We start from the raw sequence: 18,395 nt of genomic DNA on the forward strand, positions 1-18,395 counted from the left end.
GATGGCAACCAGAACCAAGATGGGGAAATATATATGTGTGTAAGATCAAGGCAGATATGCCTGGTAACTTGGCAACAAAGAATAAAATCAGTGTAAGAGCAAAAGGTGAGGGATAATTTAATACCATGCTGCCCTTTACCAGTTGACATCTCTTTCAGTGCTTGGCTTTCACTGTCCTTTTGATCGATCTACCTCATTTTCTTGACTGAATCGTGATCCCTCATCCATTCGCAAACTCCACAGATGATTTGTTTCAAACTCTCAGGTAATACACTTAACAAGTGGGCAGACCACCCCCAGACTCTGTCTAGCACCATGACAGCTACTGGAGCATGCCAAAGGCTTTGGGCAGGCAGAGCAGCCCAGCTTGCCCTGCACTGGAGACCTTAGCTTGCTTGATTTCTGTACTGACACTGTAGTGAGAACAGCTTCCAACACAGTTAATTTTCTCTAGCAGGACATTTTTCAGTTACAAAAGAATGTTGTAAGACCCTGCCCCTCTGACACGCAGAGCAGTCAGGGTCCTGGCAGGAGAAAAGGAGACCCGACTCAGAAAACACTCATTGCCTCCATTCTTCTGCAATGACAACACAGGAATCCTGGTCCACAGCGGTCCTGATCATAAAACTCATGGGCTTTCACAGCACTTTCATGTTACTGGTGAAAGAACAGGCCCAGCTCCGTTACAGGTATGTTCAGAGGTAGCTTTGGAGGAGGAGCAGGCATGTGTGAAAGCTACTTCTTGGGCTTGAGCCAGGAGCCAGCTGCATGTTCTGAGGTATGGAAGAGAGCTAAGCACATCCCTCTGTCCTGCAGCACCCCAGCCCTCTGGTTCAGGGCGCATGACACAGCAGGGAAAAGAATGCCTGTCACCTGACTTAGCTGTAGGGCTGCATCTCTCATCTTCTCCTCTTTCAGTAAGAACTGGGTCATTCCCAATTTGACATGGCAGGAAAACAGCATCAGCCTTAGGTGATTTGACTCAGCTCCCACAAGCCAGTAAGAAATCGAAGCCTCAGCATGTAGAAGAGCTGCTGTTCATTCAGACAAGCTGAGGACCATTTGGCCTCTTCTGGAAACCCCAACACATTGTTTTACAAGAAAGCGCTTGTTTATCCAAGCTAAGTTCCTTGTCAGTCACCACTTCTGCCAGCCTGGCTCTCTCCTGAATGCCTCAGTGGTTAGGATGAAACAATGCTCCTGAAGTCAACCCATAAGCATGTGCTACATCCCCTTCCTCTGATCTACAAGGCCAGTTACTCTTAAGAACAACATTAGATTGGTTTTATGCTATATGGCCTTAGTAAAGCCTTATTAGACTGTCTGCTCCTTGATCTACCAGTGCTCACAAACAGAATAACCAATGATTTGTGCCAGGATCTTTCTAGATAGCTTATTTAGTCTGGCTAATCTCTTCTGCACTGTTACAGTCCTGAATACTGGGCAAAGAGTCTTTCTTCCAGTCTTCTGACACTTCCCTACTCTGCCATCTGCCACAAACACCTGATAAACAACAGGAAGACAGTTTCATCCAGTCCTTTAAGTGCCCCAGGGCAAATTTCCCAAGGCTGAGCTACCTGAATACACCCCCAGCTGTGCCAGTCCCCCTGTGCTCTCTCTGCTGTGACCCACAGCCCAGTCCCTGATGGCAGGCTGAAACTGTCCTCGCACACCATGACCAGGTTCCACCTCTCACAACTTGGCAGGGTCCTGGCTATGCCCTGCCAGGGAGAGTCAGCACTGGAGGCTGGGGCATGGGCAAGGGCAGGCAGTTGCACAAGAAAGGGCAGCACCACATCTGATGGGAGAGACAGTCCCTGCTCTCTGCCACCTACACCCCATGGCAGGCCAGCACAGCTGCTCACAAGGCAGGTACTGAACTGTCATGGTTTGGAGATTGGCATTTAAAATGAACCTGCACAGATTGCAGGTCATTATAAAATGCCAAGGAAGAAAGATCAAGGTTCAGGAGCTGCTTTCTCTGTACAGAAGGATTTGACAGACAGCTGGAGGCTCTCAGTGGACCAAACAACAACAGTCTAAACTTGCAAATTCAAACCTAAGTGAGGAGCCATTCCTAGCAGTGAATTAATTAATTAATTAAGAGCAGAGACTCTTGCAGATTCTCCTGTTGGACTCTGTGCCCCCAGTAGGTTTTTATGCAAAGTCTAACAGATGAATCAACACACAAAATCTTTTGAGATGCTGTCAAAGTCATTTTTTTGATTCACACATCCGTGAAGCAGAAAAAGGCAAACCTGGTTCCTATGTGGCTGAATGAACTAGTTAATCTCAGCAGATCAGTTTTGTCAAAATGCTGGATTTTTTAATCTGAAAGAGCAATACATTTAGTAATGAAAAACTGGCCTGTGAGCCTCTGTGTAAAAAAACAATTCCTGCAAAGCCATCAACAAAAGCGGTTTAAATTTGACTTTGCACTGAAACCAACTACCATGCTGATAACGTCACCTCACCTGCAATCAGTAGCTAATGGATGTGAGTGAGCAGTAGTGTCCTCAGATGCCTGATGCATATTTTGAGGCTTGGAGCCCACTAGAGCATGCTATGATGGGATGGGGGCTGCATCAGTATAGAAGTGAGGGCTCGGAGCCTGGAATAGCAAACTAAAGCCTTCCAGGCCAGCTTTATTCCCTAAAAACAGCTGCCAATGGAGAGAAATGCCGATACACAAAGAGTCTGGTGGCAGGAGGTGGAGAATGGGGAACAGTCTAATTGGCACAAAGTGAAGGCAGCATTAATTTTGGGACTCTGACCATCTATCTCTTTGAGCACTGACACGCCACCAGTCCTTGTTCTAAAGCTGACTCTCCAGCTGTCCACATCAATCGCAAAGATTCAGCAGGGAATAAGAATGAGCCTTTAGGTTTTGCAGCAGAAGAAAATGAACAGTTTTACAACAAACAGCCACTTACACTGCAAATACAATTTCAAAGCCACTTTAAGAAAGCTCCTACCCACATCACCCTGCTCAAAGGTCCTTCTGGGTGATGGCAGAGACTTACGCTAATTTGGTGTCTTTACACCCCTTCAATTGCCCTGGCCACAATGAAGAGAGACAGGAAAGACCTTGTCCCAGCCCTGCAGAGCTAGTAGGGTCCCCATAAGGCATGGATAATCCCCCTGAGCTACTGCAGAAGGGTAGGAGGAAAGACTCAGATGCAGCAGGGGCATCTGTGGTCATGCTCACTGTCCGGACACCGCCAGGCAAAAGCATCAACAGATGAGAGGCCTGCTGGCACCCCTCATTCATGCCCTACAAGGAGAGGCAGGACTACGTCAAAAATACCCAGAGAAATATTTGCAAACCTGAAAGGTTTAACAAGCCTCTTGTCTGAAAAATCATTCATGTTTTAAAAATGGAGGTTGGCTTTTGCTTCTATCAATCCTAAATGGGCAGCAAGTTTCTGCAAATTGCTCTGTGTACACTCACACACGTGCCAGCACTAAGCAAATGCTTCTCTCTTAGCTCAGAAAGGATGGGCAGCAAGACCAGCTGGCAGAATAACCTTGGCACGTTATCCTGTGAGTGAGATACAACAGAAAGCTGGTCTTCAAGACTTCTCATTCAAAACAGTTGTACAAACAGTAAAATAGGTTTATATAAGCAGGAAAGAGCACTCTTGCTTCCTGAGCAGCAGCACAAACCATTAACTAACTTCCTGAAGGTTTGGGTTGTTTCAAGAATTTCACATCTTGAAAGGTCAACAACTAATGGGGAAAAGCCCTGGAGCATATGTCTGATGAGTTTTCTCTGCAGAGTGAACACTTGGATGGCATTTATCTTGTGGCCATCAATTTTTACTAAAGATGGTTATAACATGACCTTCCTCTTGCTGCACTTGTAATGAAGAACACAGCTCACAAAAACATGAGAGCAAATGGACTTGTACTGTGTAAAACCCTGTGATACAACCCCTGGGATCCTCCTTTTCACACAGGACATTTCACAGGGTGATAGGATTAGAAGGCAATTCAGGTTGAAAGAGACTCACAGAAGTGTCTAACCTTCTGCCTAAAGAAGGGTCAACTCTGAGGACCAAGAAGAAATTTCAGGTATGACTCCCAGTTTTACGTGTTCCAATTTTTTTTCTGCTTTAAACATAAGTTTAAGATGGACTTAAAGCAAACTCCCAAAAGCAAATGCTGCCCTCTGTTCTTACAATAAGCTGAAGAATATCCCCACATTTCCCATACCCTAAATGTAAGTGTCCAGGTATTCAAATCCACTCCAATTTTTTTAATTTCCAAAGCAGGTCTCTCATCCCAGTTAGCTTTTTCCTTCTTGTCAGGCTTTTACCATTTACAACACAAGGTGTTCTCTTTTATGAATCTCTGTTTATGATCTTTCTGGAATAAAATGATCAGCAAGCAGAGCAGGAGACTAAGGAAATTAACCAGAACATGATGGAGAGCAATAGTAGCAGTTACTATCCACTGCACCAGTGGCAGAATGTGCACACTTGGGTTATTTATGAAGAGGTAGTGCTGTCCAAAGCACATGTCCAGCTGCCAAAAAACACATTTTATCATAATGACCCTGATATTTACAGCTTTTATTAAATCCCTGCCTCCTGGATTCATGGGGATTGAGAGATTTTTGTATTCTAAAATGCCCCGATTTCCAAGTCAGTCTTAAGGGGCTCACACACATTTGGATGTTTTGGACATTATCATCAGTTTGAATAAGGATAAGTTTTTAACAGAATATGCCAGGCATCTCTTGAAGACTGCACTTAGGGCCTGATTTTAAAACCACCTCCAAGCAACCTTCAAATTTTGCAGGCATGATTATGCGCAGATGCCAAGACAGAGTCTGTTTGCAAACACGAGGCCTTTAATGTTTTATTTTCTGGCTTCATGTCCTGTATTTTTCTGCTCTGGAGAATCATAGAACTTCCTGTTAATGCAGATTTTTTTCCCAGCATTAATGGAGCCTGCCCTTTGCGAGGCACTGAGTTATTCACAAGAAGTGCACTCTGCTACAAAGTGGAATATGTCCAGAATAGAAGTGGCTGTAAACAACTATTTATTCCACTTCCCCTGCAGATCTAGAAGATTCTGTTCAACAAGAGCAACTAAGCTATGTCTCAGACACACCCTGCTGCAGCCAGCATGGTTAGTAGCTAACACAGAGGCTCAGTATCTCTATCAGCATCAGCTGCCAGCCTACTGCAATGGGAAGGCAGCTCTTGGCTTGACCTGTCCTGCTAGGCAGCCCAGTTTTGGGCTGCTCCTGGTTGATGGCCACTCTTCTCAGAGTTTGGGATAGAAGGCATAAAGCAGAATTATATCCTAATAAATTAGGTTTTATTTAGGATTACTGAATTAGATCCAATGATAGCCAAGGTGAGATACCCTAGGTGCAGTGCTGCCAACTCAAACAGGCTTTTGCCTTATCAGTAGCCTTATATGGACTCCGGGTCCATGGATGCTGTGGCTAATGTGTCTAGGACAGGCTGTCAGTGGGATGGGAAGACCCCATGGCACAAACTCTTGCCAAGTCCACAGCAGTTTCTCTGCAGTAGGTAAAGCTCTGAGAATGAACCCAAGTGGCGTGAAGCATCTCTAGAGATGAACTATCAGTGCCAAAACTTGACCACATAAATAAGAAATCCAAGTACACAGTGTGTTTACCCTCCATCTGCTCATGCTGCCCAGGATGAATCCCTGCCTGCAGACATCTCCATCCTCTTCCCCACAGTTAGGCACAGCTGGGGTACCCACAGCTCTCTGCCTTGCTCTCCCCAGCACTCAAGCAAAGCTGTGACAGCCAGCAGAACCATTGCACACATGATGTCACTTGCGGAAAACAAGTCAGAGGGTGTGACTGATGTACTCACTGCCTTCATGCAGGCCCTTCATTTGGTGTATGGGAGACTGGGGACAGACAGATCCACAAAAGAAGGACCCCATTCTGACCCTGACTGTGAGGGAAGAGCATCAAATTTGCATAGGCTGTGGCATCCTGGGCTTTCCAGGGAGACCAGATGACCCAATGATGAGATTTCTATTGCTTAGGAGAGACAAATTCACAGCCTGAGCCAGCGTATCAGTGAAATTATTTTCTTGCTATAACATAAAGGTTAAACTCCAATAAAGTAGCCAAGGCATCAATTCAATGATAGGGATACATAAAGGCCATCCTTTTGCTAGAGTAATTTTGGCCAAACTTCACAGACTTTCCAGTTTATACCAGCTAAACATAAAGCCCATGGTAACAGGGCTTTACAACATGTTCATACATTACCAAACCAGTATTGATGGATAGCTACATGTCCTGGGTACTTGCCAAGCCCATATTAACCATCTGAGCTACTGCAAGGGATGACTAGATGCAAAAATATAACTGCCATCATGTCAATATTAGGATTGGTCTACGCAGTTCACTACCAAACTATTACTCTTAGAGACAGCCCCACATGGTGGAAAAATGTTGATCTTACTTAATTGGAACGAAGTTCTATTGGCTGACCCTGGGTATATTACCATAATCGATTTTTTAATATCAGTGTAAGTATATAACCATTTTATTCTGTTGTTTCTCTACACCTTGAAAATTCGGAACAAATGCCCTGATATCAGCTCATATAGGGGAGTTCTGATCTGGAATATCATCTCTCCATCCCCAGGGATATACTGGGGATTTCATATCGAGGAAGTTCAGTGTTTTAATCATACCATGTGCAAGCTGCACACCTGCACTCATACGGTTAACAGGAGAGCAGGGAGGGACTTGTACGCATTTGCAACACCTAATTTGAGAAGGACTGAGAGATTAATGCCCAGGGATATGTATGCCAAAGGCAGGAAAGTACAGGAGAGGGTGGGTTCCTGCTGATGGCTCCCTGATACGCTCAGCCGGGATTGGGCTGGCCCATTCCCACGCTCAGCCCTAATCTCCTTTGACTTTCTCTCAGCTTGAATCAGTGCAGTGTTGCTCCCAGCCTCTCACCTGGCCATCAATGGTGACTGCAGCAAACACCGTGGAGGAGTAAGTAGACCATGCAACATCCCCTACAGCAGTACCCAGGTCAAAAACAAACATCGGAGTCCTATAAAAAAAGACACAGAGAAAAGAATTCATGGAAACACATCACACTCCGGAAGTGTAACACTGAGCCATGAACACTTGGGTGTTGCACAAGTGTGAGATGGGGTGTTTCTCTATGCCAGATAACAGGCAGGCTCTGAGCCAAATGCAAAGCAAAGCTGAGCAGCAATACAAATGGGTCAGGATTTGACCCGCTGCAATGAGAAGAGAGGTAGTATGTTTCTTTCTTTCTTCCTGAAAGCATTTTGAAAGCTTCTTCCCAACACACATAGCAAGATGGAGTCTCTCTGGTCAATATTAATAATCATATGGGAAGAAGTTATCTCACTTTTCTGGACTTCTGACAACAACATTGAATATTATAGCAGTATTGGCAACAGGAAATATGTGACTCTGACTGATTCACAATAAAATCAATTTCCTGATTGAAACCAGACATTCTTTAACCACTAACCCTGAACTTCATTCCATATTTTAAAGTGTTCCAATTTTTTTTTTTTTTTTTTTGCTTCTCTAGCTCTTAGCAGGTTTCTGGCTCCTGAAGCTAAAAGCTGGTCCCTGACATTTCTCTGTAGTATTTCTCTGCCACAGTAGGTCCTGCCTGAAGGAAGCCAGGTCTGAGGTAAAGCAGTCAGGCCCTGTGCTGAGCTACACTGCTTGGCATGTTCCTGGGGCAGCCAATACTAAATCTTATATCTCATACCTGGGGAGTATAAATCTGAGTAAAAAACCAAAAAAGCAATTAGCTTTATCAACACCTGGGAGGGAAACTAGACTGAGGTTTGAGCAGAGTCAACATGTGTTGCTGGCATGTCAGCTGGACCTCCTAGCCCACACCAGGACCAAGCAGGACCTACTTGATGGTGTGATCCCAGATCTTGACTGTCCAGTCAGAGCTGCAGGAAATGAAGACTTTCAAGTGGAAGGGATTCCAGCTGATCGAGTCCACAGCCATGTGATGGGCATCAAACACATCCAGAAACTGGCTTGAATAGTTTTTTGAACACTGCAATGGAAAGAACTACTCAGTAATCAGAGTTAGACCTCCTGAAGCTTAAATTCCTGCAGAAAGATGCCTCTGAATACTCGTACGGCCTCTCAGGATCTTTCAGGCTGGCTGGGAAGAGGTGGCTGGTACCCACAGGTGCTACAGAAAACCAGTAATTTAGCACATGCTGTTTCACCCCACTTGCAGACAACATCCTGTTCCCCTCTGCAACACACAGAGAGAGGAATTGAAGTTGTCTGGTTGGATTTAAACAGCAGGCCTCAGAGACCATTCTCCACTGTGGGAGCTGCATCGCCTTCCTGCCAGCCCGCGCTCCTGCTGTGCTTCTCCTGTGTAAAAGGTTCACAAGCAAGGCAGGGGAGAACATCCCTGTGCTGCTCAGGAGCACTGTGTGCTCACAGTACTGTGTGCATTTGAAGTGTCACAGTTAAAACCTCCAGTAACAGTGCTGTCAGCACAAGAATGTCCTACCAGTCCCTTTGACTCTAAGGAGTTTGGAAACATGCTGTAAGTCCTTTCCTGTCACCAGCCCAGACAGCCTGCTTAGAGAGCCTGCCCCATCGCGCAACTCTGCAGCTCTTTCTGTTGTGCCACTTGAGACTTCCCAGAGGGGTGTGAGAACCACAGAGGTTGTCCAGGACTCAGGCGTGTCCCTGACAGGCCAGGGGGCCCCACTGAATGGCAGCCAACAGCAGCCTGTGAACTGGACAACGCCTACACACACATGCAAAGGTCAGACCAGCAGCATCACAGCCGTGGGTGCTGCTGAATTGCAAAATAAAGGATGTCTGCAAGAGCTGGAAAACATTTGGGACCCTTGGAAAAGTCCAGTTGTGTGTGAGCTTATGAAGCAGGGAGAAATTACAATCTAACTGGCTGCAAGGGCACTTGATCCAAATCCTGTCAGTTCTGTGTACACAGAAATTTTAGGTTATCACCCCCAAATCTCCTTCCCTCCAAGCACATTAGAAGCTTCTTCACTAGCAACAAGGACCCCAACTCACATGAAATGTCCTTTTGCTTGTGTTCTCACACACAAGCTGTATCCATACAGCAGCTTGGAGTTGGTTTCAGGATGTTCTGTTGGTTTGCCTCAGTACTGTCAAGACAATGACTTTTCAGAACCTTTCATTACTCCCTACTGAATGCAGCACCACATCATCTGCCCAAGCAGCAGGATTGCTGAAGTGTTACATGAACTTTAATCCTTGCAAACCAAAGATCTAACTAATCATAAGGCTTAACTGTTCATTACAAGTGACACTTCTTGTCTGGGTACTGTTCACTGGTGCACGTACTGGAATAAGGGTGCTAACCATTCCCACAGTAGCAGCTCCTACATCCCTGAGAGGCTTGTTGTGGTAGGAAATGCAAACAAGAAAGTGGCTCACGTCCCACTGAGATTTACTGACAGTGTCTATAGCTTGCTAATAGTTTGTTGTATACTCTGTTTTGCTGTCCCTGCATTTAATTATGGGACAGAAATTTCCTTTAATGTCATGTTTCATAACGTTACTTCATAATTCTTAATGTTCAGCCATCAGGAAAATCAGTGGCTTGTTTTGAAAGTCACTTTGCTGGAAACAGACAGAATAGGTCACAAGTAATTAACACAAGAGAGAAGCTGCTTTATCCATCTGTCCTTTCAAGTGTGTGGATTGAAGGTCCCTAATACCTGAGAACTTTGAAGAGCGAGATGTTAACCAGATTTGCCTGCCTCCAACAGAGCTGTAATGCTCAGCACCCTCCTTTCAAAGGCTTGTGGGGGCTGAGCCCTTGATCAGTGCAGCTCTCTGGGCATTGGTACAGGAGATCCATCACACTCTGGGATGTGCTGACCCACAGCACTGGCTTTGCAGTCTCCATGACACGAAAGGGATCAGCATTTTTTTCTGTGAAATCAGCAGCAAAAAGATTTCTGTAGGACATATCCCCACCTGTGTCCCTTGTGAGAAATGAACCTTGCATGCATGCTTTAGCCCAAAGGCATCCACTGTGCTCTGGCAGTTCCTGCCAGCTCCACACCACATTCACCACAACCCTTATCATTGTCTCTGAGTGCAAGACAGGGCTGCTTTGTCCCAACGATGCATTTTGAAGAAACACCACAAACTTGGAGTTTCTGAGCTAACTAGAACTGCTGGTAAAGTCTTTCCCTATGATTCAGTTCAAGAACCCTACAGTTATTAGATACGTCAGGATGAAAACAAAACCTCTGGAATATGTGACACCTAAGTCCTGACAGGATAGCTTTGAAGAGGATGACTAGATTCAGAGAGAAGGAATTTGTGCAGCCTATCTGATCCCCTAGAGCACTGCTTCAATTTGCTGAGAGTGTTTTTCTCCTACTTAAATGATGGTAGATGTGTTTGAATGGTAAACAGTATTTTTATGATGAGACAGAAATGCAAAAATACATCTAGGGCAATACCGGAAATAAGTCAAAGATGACTCTTGACAAGGCTACAAAACATGGGGGAGGAATACTGGGAGAAAAGGAGAACTCTGAGGACACAGAACTTACGAATAATCTTTGTTAACAGCACTTCAGCTTACGCTAGACGTTAGTCTGACACAAAACTCTCCCACATACATGGTAAATGGATGGTTATTTGTGTCCTTATAAGGTAGAGGGTTTCCTCAGTTCACTAACAGGAACACTGAGAATCTACGCAATACAGAAATCCAAAAGCAATTTTTTTCAGAGGAGGTTTGTATCTGGCAACAGAAAGACAGTGATGCCCAACACTGGCACTTCCAGGCACCTCAGTACATCCAGATCCTCTTCAGAAACCACTGACACAAACGTGTTCCATGTTGTGGTGGACAGGCTGTCACCAGCTACACCAGAGGCTCTCCTGGTTTTAGCTCAGTGACTGCTTGTAGAGATCTGTACCAGAAATGCTGAGATTTGCAGAAGGGCTTACAAGTAGAAACTGAGGCACGTGAACACATCAGGAGGAACAACAGGAAATAGTAAAAGAAAGAACCTGTGGCAATTGATGAAAAACAGTCAGTCCAGGAACTAGACAACCAGACAGAACACAGCCAGAAGCCCCAAAGATAAGGTGGTGAGAAGATGAGGAACAGAACTCAAACCATTAAATATCCAGACAAGGAAAACAACTTTGCCTAAGACAAAGCAAGACTAAACACTGAGGCAAAAGATCTCTCTATTACTAAAGGGTCACTGGAAGTCAGAGCCTCTCCAGAAACCATTTTGTCATTCTCTTTGAGGGAAAACTCAAGATATGTGACAAGGATTCAACAGCCAGCATCCTTTGTCATCTGTAATAATAATAGTCATCCTGTCCCAAACAGAAAGATACAAATGTTCTGGTACGTAGTGTTAGAGAATGAGCATGAGTGAAAAAAAAGTTTTGTTTAAAATGAGAGTAACCTTCTTTCTAGTCAATCTTGCACTCATTTGTTACATTCTCAAGAAAACTGCCTAACACTGAAAAAACCCAAAACCTTTCTTACATGAGTGTATTCAAATGTCCTCACAATTTTTCTGTTGAAGGCCTGTTTATTGGAAATAATTCTGACCAAAGACTTGAAGTCACAATGTTTCAACACAAATCTCAGAGACCATATTTTTTGATACCAAGCTGCACAATTCCTGAACAGCAAGTAAGATATGAAAAAAAGAATTCAGAATTGCATTACAGAATCATATTAATGCAGAAACAGTTTCTCCTCTACAAAAAAGGGCAATAGATAGGTCTGTGTGTAATTTAGATAATGATTTCTTGGCTTCTGAAACACTATTAACTAAGCCATTTTCAGAACTTCAGCATAATTGTTCTGCAGCTAAAGAATTAACATATTATCATGCTATTTGTGGGCATGCCTGGTCTCTGGGGAAATAAAAAAAAGTTTCCCTGGAATTCACTTTCCAATTTATTTAATAAATAATCTAAAATTCGGCCCATGAGGAGAGCAGCCCATGTTTGATCCCTGACTCAGACAGCATGTGAGGAGTCTGTCCCTCTCACTCAACATGCACTGGAGCTGCTCAGGCTACTGTGGGACTGTCCCTGCTCCCAGTATCTGAGTAAGGCTGTGGGAGGCAGTCCACGGGCAGCTCCAGTAATGGGTTCAGATGTGCAGTGTTTCAATAAAGAATATGATGAAGGTGCATGGTAGTCCTTGAGAAATGTCTGGAGCAGCAGCTGACCCCAAAACTTCTGAAACTGCTTGTAGCAAACTCTTGGGGAATGCTAACGGTGCAAGCACTCTTCCCCATGTTTTTTGTAGATACAGTGGAAGCCTGCTCATGCTAGACACAAGACCTCCCTTCCCTGTGTTAACCCCTACAGTCTGATTGATGATAGCCTCTTCCTGGCCATGGGAACAACAGGATTTTATAGGGCTGTGTTGCATGATCTGAGAGTGGTCACTTTTCACTGAGGCTCACCAATGCAAGAATGCTGCTTACCAGTAACTCTGATAAAGAAAGGGGAGATGCTATGTAACAGCATCTTTCTACATTTGTCCACTTAAGAACTGCTAAAATATCTGTGCAGCTTCATGGCTAGGATCACTTCTTATGTTAATACCCTATCCTAGATCTAGTTTCACTGAAGATTATTCAAGGCAGAAAGCACCTACAGCTTTTTCAATATCGAATTCTCTCTTGTCCAGTGCTCCTCCATGAAGAGTTTCCTTTCCTGAGTAACTCAGCCAGGACACCATCCTGAATATTTCTCCTGATGGCCCCCACCTCACACTCACCATCCACTGCCACACTCACTTACATCCATCACTCACCCAGCCACAGAGGAAGTTAAAACCTGTGGTTCCTTACTGCCTTTTGCTCAGGATTAGACACAACAGTGCCCCTAAATTTAGAGTGCAATACCCAGGGTACCAACTCCTGTGTGTGACCAGACAACTCAGAATATCTGCCCATGACTGTATGGATGTTTTCAGGATGTGTCCTGAAAGCATCAACAAAAAAACAGTACACCTGCCCACTGCCCAACAGCTCAGCTGCCCACTCCTCCCACCTCCCTTCTGCACCTGTCTTGTCCAAAGCAAGTGAGCACTACTCAGAATTCCTCCCTAGACACTGCCTGGCAGAGGGAGAAATTTCAGTCAGCATCATGCCTCTGCAAAGAATACATATTTGTTAAGTACATCTTCCCTAAATGAATGATACTGATTTCAAAATATGATTTCCTTTGGGTCCTTATTCTGTTTCAGGTTCATTTTGCAGGTGGGATATGGGGGAAGGAGTTTACATCATCCTCTAGGGATGGCTGCATGTATCTGGTCTGCATGTCAGCCTCCTGCTGATAGTCCAACCCCCATGATGATGGGCTGTGGCTACAGGTTTAACAGAGCCCCAGAGCCAGCTCAGAGGAATGGTGTGCAAATAACAGTTGTATTAAGAAGGAGCTACTGGCTTTATTTTCAGGGCTAAATACAGCAGAACTCAAAACTTCCTATTTTTAACTCGCTTTCTCAAGAAAACATGAGGCCTGTGTCCTTCTGTGTACTCATCTCTCTTCACAAACAACTTTTGCCCTCACTGTCATTTTCAGCCAAAGCTAGCTGGATGTGGGATGTGGTAACATTAAGGTCTTACACACTCTGTGAAAAGCAAAGGCGACAGAGTACAAAACATCTGGGCAGTGCCCCCAGTATGGGAAGCAAGCACAGCTTGGCTGCTGCTCTCACCATGTGTCTAGAGCTCGCTGGCTGACAGCTCCTGCCTGGCACTGGGAACCAAGGCACCAGGCTGCCAGAGGGCACTGGAGGGGAGGTAGCCAGCACTGTCTGCAGGAACCAAGGATTATAGTGTGGAGGTGGCATCACTGATCTGGGAACAGCGTGGGGTGACCAGGAGGAGGAAGGTTTGAGGATATAGCAATGGACTGGGGGTAGGAGAGCAAGGAGAAAGCGGGACTGGGAAAAGGATCTAGGAAGGTCTTAGATGTTTCTAACCTAAATGATTCTATTTGATTTTGGAAGCGAAGGGCTGCAGAACACTAATCCGTAGGAAATATGGCTTCATTAGCCTCACCACTCACAGGATAACAGGTCTAAAAAGGAAAAGAGCTGATATTTTTCCTGCCATTTCCCCCTAGTCATGAGGATTGAGGATCAATGCCTTTTAACTTCTGCTCTGATCCTACATAGCCCTTCGCTTGCACAGCTGCAATCTGCAAAGCATTTTCTGGGATGCAGTTTGCATGAAAAACGTTTCTGCGAAATAGGGTCTTAATTGGGTCTGTGCAGAGAGCTCCCTGTGACCCTCTGCAGTGCTGGTCCAGCCTCAGGCTCACCACAGGCATCCCAGGGCAGGACCAGGCTTTGAAGCTGTACTTTGTTACCACCTGAACAAACAGTTCACATGATGAGCCTGAAAGACACACATGGGTCAGGGGATGTAAAACAAAGGATAAAGAAATCATTTTTACCTTGTAGATCTTGCCCTCTTCAGTACCAACAAGAAACAAGTAGTCTATCTTTTTGTGAAAATCAAACGATGTCCCGCTGCCTGTTAACAAAAGAAAGGTCTGTCACACAGAGAATTGGTTCAGCTGGCCAGAAGATGCTTCCTGCCTATGGTAAACACACACTGCCTGCGTTTTCAGAAGTGATTTATTAGCCAGAAGCTCCCAAAAGAAATCAAAGCCATCCCTTCTGCTAAACTTTCCAAGCTGTGCCTGTCCCCAAGACCTGCAATTTGAACAGCCACCACAGAGACATGTAAAAGGGCACTGAAAGAACCAGAAGGGAACTAGAAAGCCACTTTAGTGTAGAATTCATTTTGGTAAGAGTTGAAAATGCCTGGTGCAAATGTAAACATCGTGAGGATCTGGCCCACCTCCTATTGGGGAAGAACAGGTCTTTTCTGTTTGTTTAGTATTTACAAAACTGTAAGTAGTTTCCTATGCATAAAAGAGCCCAGTGAGAAAACACCCCATCATACCTTCCTGTGCTCTTTTTACCCTTAATTCAGAATCCATATAGCAGGCTCACTTCAGTAAAACCAATAGCAAAGAATGTGATTTGGGAAGAAATCCCCTGCTAGGGACAGAAGGATCCTGTTGATGTCAAAAGCCCTGAATTGTGCAACATTGTGAACTATGTTTAAAACAGGTGTAAACCACAAACAGGATGTGACTCATTGAGATTTTGTGGCTTCTGCTCCTGAGGCAGATGCATCATCATCCAAGAAAGCCAGTTCACATGTTGGTGAAAGAAAATTTCAGCAGGGTTCTTGAGCAGAAGATGGGATGTCTGTCGAGTGCCAGAGGTACTGGAGGTTGTCCCTACCAACAGGGACACCCACAGAAACCATCAGATGAGAAACAGGAACAAGCAGACAAGGCTCAGAAGCACACAGTTACAGAAACTTTCTGCAGAGGCAGTCGTCTTAAGCATTATGTCTTTAACATTAACAAAATGTAGTTCTCAAAGGAATTGTTATGGTAATTTCAACTCTCTAATACCATCTGCATTTTTAACATTCAAATAGGTTGTTAAATATTCAAGACAAGTCTTTGAAAATCCATTTCCCGGTAACATTAACAAATAATCCCAAAGCCCCGGAGAGTTCTGCAGTGTGCTGCTTTAGCTGCTTTCTTGCAACCTATGTGGCACTGCAAAGCTTCCCACAGACTTCTCAGCAGTTACTAGCCTAGAAACACAGCAATTCTTAAATGCGGAGCAAGGCCCTGCTTGAAACACAGGTCCCATCTTCTCAGCCAAAAGCAGGTGTAGAAGGATGATAAGAGGATTCCTCAAGGACTTCCTTGTGTTATTCAGGACCTCCAGAGCTGACTCATCCCATCCTATCTCAAGCACAGGATGATCAGGATGAGAGGATTCAGCCCAGAAGGACTGCACTGACTCCACTATATGCAGAGGGAGCCTCACATAGTAGCTCAGAATAGATGCCATGTTTTTATAGAGCCCAAACTCAATAAAGGTCATCCCAAAGCTGGCTGGGTGAACTGTGTACCCAGGAAAGGGCAGAGGTTGCTTTTTACCTTGATTTTGCCAGTCCAGATCAATGTCTGACAGTAAGAACAAAACTGAGTTTTCACATACACAGGTATGTGCTTTGTCCACACAGAGATAGCCAAGAAAAAGGGACGCTTTTTCCATTAATGTTCAATTCATCTAAGTAAAGGCAATATGTAACCAGCAAAACTTGACTCAGTTAGTGGCCATTGCTCCAGACAGTCTTTGCCCTACTACGTGATGAAAGCAAGGAGGCATAACCCTCCTTTAGCTCCTATCCATCTCAACACCCCACTCCCAATTTAATTTCCCAGAATGACTGATTAGAGGCTTTGTGTCAGTAATTAATCAGTATGGCAAGGACTTGGGCTCTTACCAAGCGTTTGCAGCTGCAGCCCCTCTGGCCCCTGCACTGCTGTTCCGTCTCCTGACAGCTTGATGACATCCATGTGAACCAGCTCATTCTGCAGGCAGAGGAGATTCCACATGAATAGCATGCTTTGCAGCAACAATACAGAGACATTCAGTACTTTGAAATGGCAAATTTTATGGAGGAATTTTAAAAAGCTGTCCAGAAGTTTCTTAATGTTTCACATTTGGCAGCTTGCTAACATGCTGTGTTCCATAAAACCTTCAGGAAACTGATGCTTTGGTGCACTGAAACTGAGAGCCACGGGTGCATTACCTCGACATGTGCACTTGACCTGGAAAATTTCGAGTTTCAGGGTCAATGTTTTTTAGTGGAGGTTGACATAGTCAGCTTAAATCATTGTGTTTAGTTAAATCACCCTGTGTGGTTTAAGACGGATATTTCATATTCTCATGGAGCTAACTAAAGCCCCATGCTAATGAATAGTAACTTACCATCTTGCCAGTCCTTACTTCTTAATATCTTCTTGTTATCCCCAGAGCAGCCTCAGCTCAAAATACTCACAACTTCACGGGCTCTGATATTCAAGTAATACCTAGCAAGCAGTTCACCCCAAGGGAAAAGTGCCCCATGTTTTTGTTCTCAGCAGTTCTCAGAGCTCTAAAGAGCTCTAATGACATGGCTGTGCAAGGAGGTGCATGAACAGAGGGCCAAAAGGTTGTGTCCCAAAGAGTTTACGGCTGAGGTGGGAGACAGAAGAGAGATGAAAATAGACACAATGTGGGTAAATACAAAGGAACCACCAGAGGGAAAGATAAATTCTCAGACTAGCTTTGGGAGTTAAAATACCACTGCAGAATGGAGTTGGCTGTGACTATAAGAACACCCTGGGGCTCCAGAGGTCTCTTCAAACCCCAACCATTCTGTGGTTCTCTGACTATGTGGTAAACAGAACAAACAACCAATGATTAGTGAGCAGTATAAGCTGTGGACTGGATAGTATAATGAATCTGCAAATATCCCACTGAAGCACTGTGGGAACAAAATATAACTTCTTAGCTCAGTGAATTAAGCTGTAGTTGAAGCTTCTCTTAGCCCAGAGCAGGACTCCGGTGGAAAAAGAGATTTTTCCTGGCTGTGCCAGTTCAGGAAAATTTGGAAATATATCCTCTGAGAGAAGGCAGGTTACAACCACTCCTCCCCCAGCAAGTTCAGGAAAAAAATAATTTTCCTCGAAGGAAAGTGAAAGAGGTAAAAACTATTTATTTAACAAACAGAAAAAGGATAATAATGCTAAATAATAAAACTTCTTGCTGTGGGGAGAAACCTGGGAAAATCTCAGAGTCCTTCCGTAGGTAGCCTCTCTCCTCCTTGGAGCTGGGACGGGGTGGGCCCTCCTCCAAGGCCTCCACCTCGGTGGAAAAAGTCCTGATGTGTTCTGATGTGGAAACAGTCCAAAAAAGAAGAAGGGAAAAAAACCGAAGTCCCAGGAAAACAAAAGTTCACCTCTCCATCTCCCTCTGGAGAAAAAAAAAGCTGAAAGCTGGCTGTAAAGCAAGCAGTGTGCTTCCTCCGCTCTCTACCGCAGAAAGCAGAACGCAGAGGAGTCTGTGTATCTGTGTCCTTGAAACATGAAAATAAACTGCAAACCGCCTTGAAAGTTTTGCTCGGTTTTTTCTCTCCCCTCTCTCAGGCTCAGTTTAAAGGCATAGAAAGGCACAAAATTAATTTCTGGGCATAGGGCAGCAAAATGGGATACACATCATAAAGTCACCCAAAGACACTGGCAAAGTCAACCCCAGGAATTCCCATGCTGGGGAATGTGGGAGAAGACTTTGTGAGCATCTGTTCAGTACTGCAGCTGAGAGGGGACAATGTTCTATAAGGCATTTTTATCATATTCCGGGGGTACAAATTCACAGAAGATTCAACAAAGGTCAAAACCCATAAAGTAATGTACTTCC

General features: G+C 44.6%; 1 protein-coding gene across 2 annotated transcripts in view; it reads right to left on the bottom strand.

Moving 5' to 3' along the window:
• DNAI1 (dynein axonemal intermediate chain 1) overlaps positions 1-18,395 on the bottom strand; it is a 139,202-nt gene that overhangs the window by 34,564 nt on the left and 86,243 nt on the right. The window contains exons 15-18 of one of the 2 annotated variants that reach the window (XM_039567729.1): positions 16,438-16,525; positions 14,510-14,589; positions 7,930-8,078; positions 6,974-7,073 (exon numbers count right to left, since the gene is read on the bottom strand). In XM_039567729.1, the coding sequence (XP_039423663.1) occupies positions 6,974-7,073; positions 7,930-8,078; positions 14,510-14,589; positions 16,438-16,525 (417 nt within the window). The remainder of the gene's footprint in view (positions 1-6,973; positions 7,074-7,929; positions 8,079-14,509; positions 14,590-16,437; positions 16,526-18,395) is intronic. The other variant, XM_039567730.1, reaches the window with a different exon arrangement.

This window comes from Corvus cornix, chromosome Z, assembly GCF_000738735.6.
Source record: "Corvus cornix cornix isolate S_Up_H32 chromosome Z, ASM73873v5, whole genome shotgun sequence".
In the NCBI taxonomy this organism is placed as follows: domain Eukaryota; kingdom Metazoa; phylum Chordata; class Aves; order Passeriformes; family Corvidae; genus Corvus; species Corvus cornix.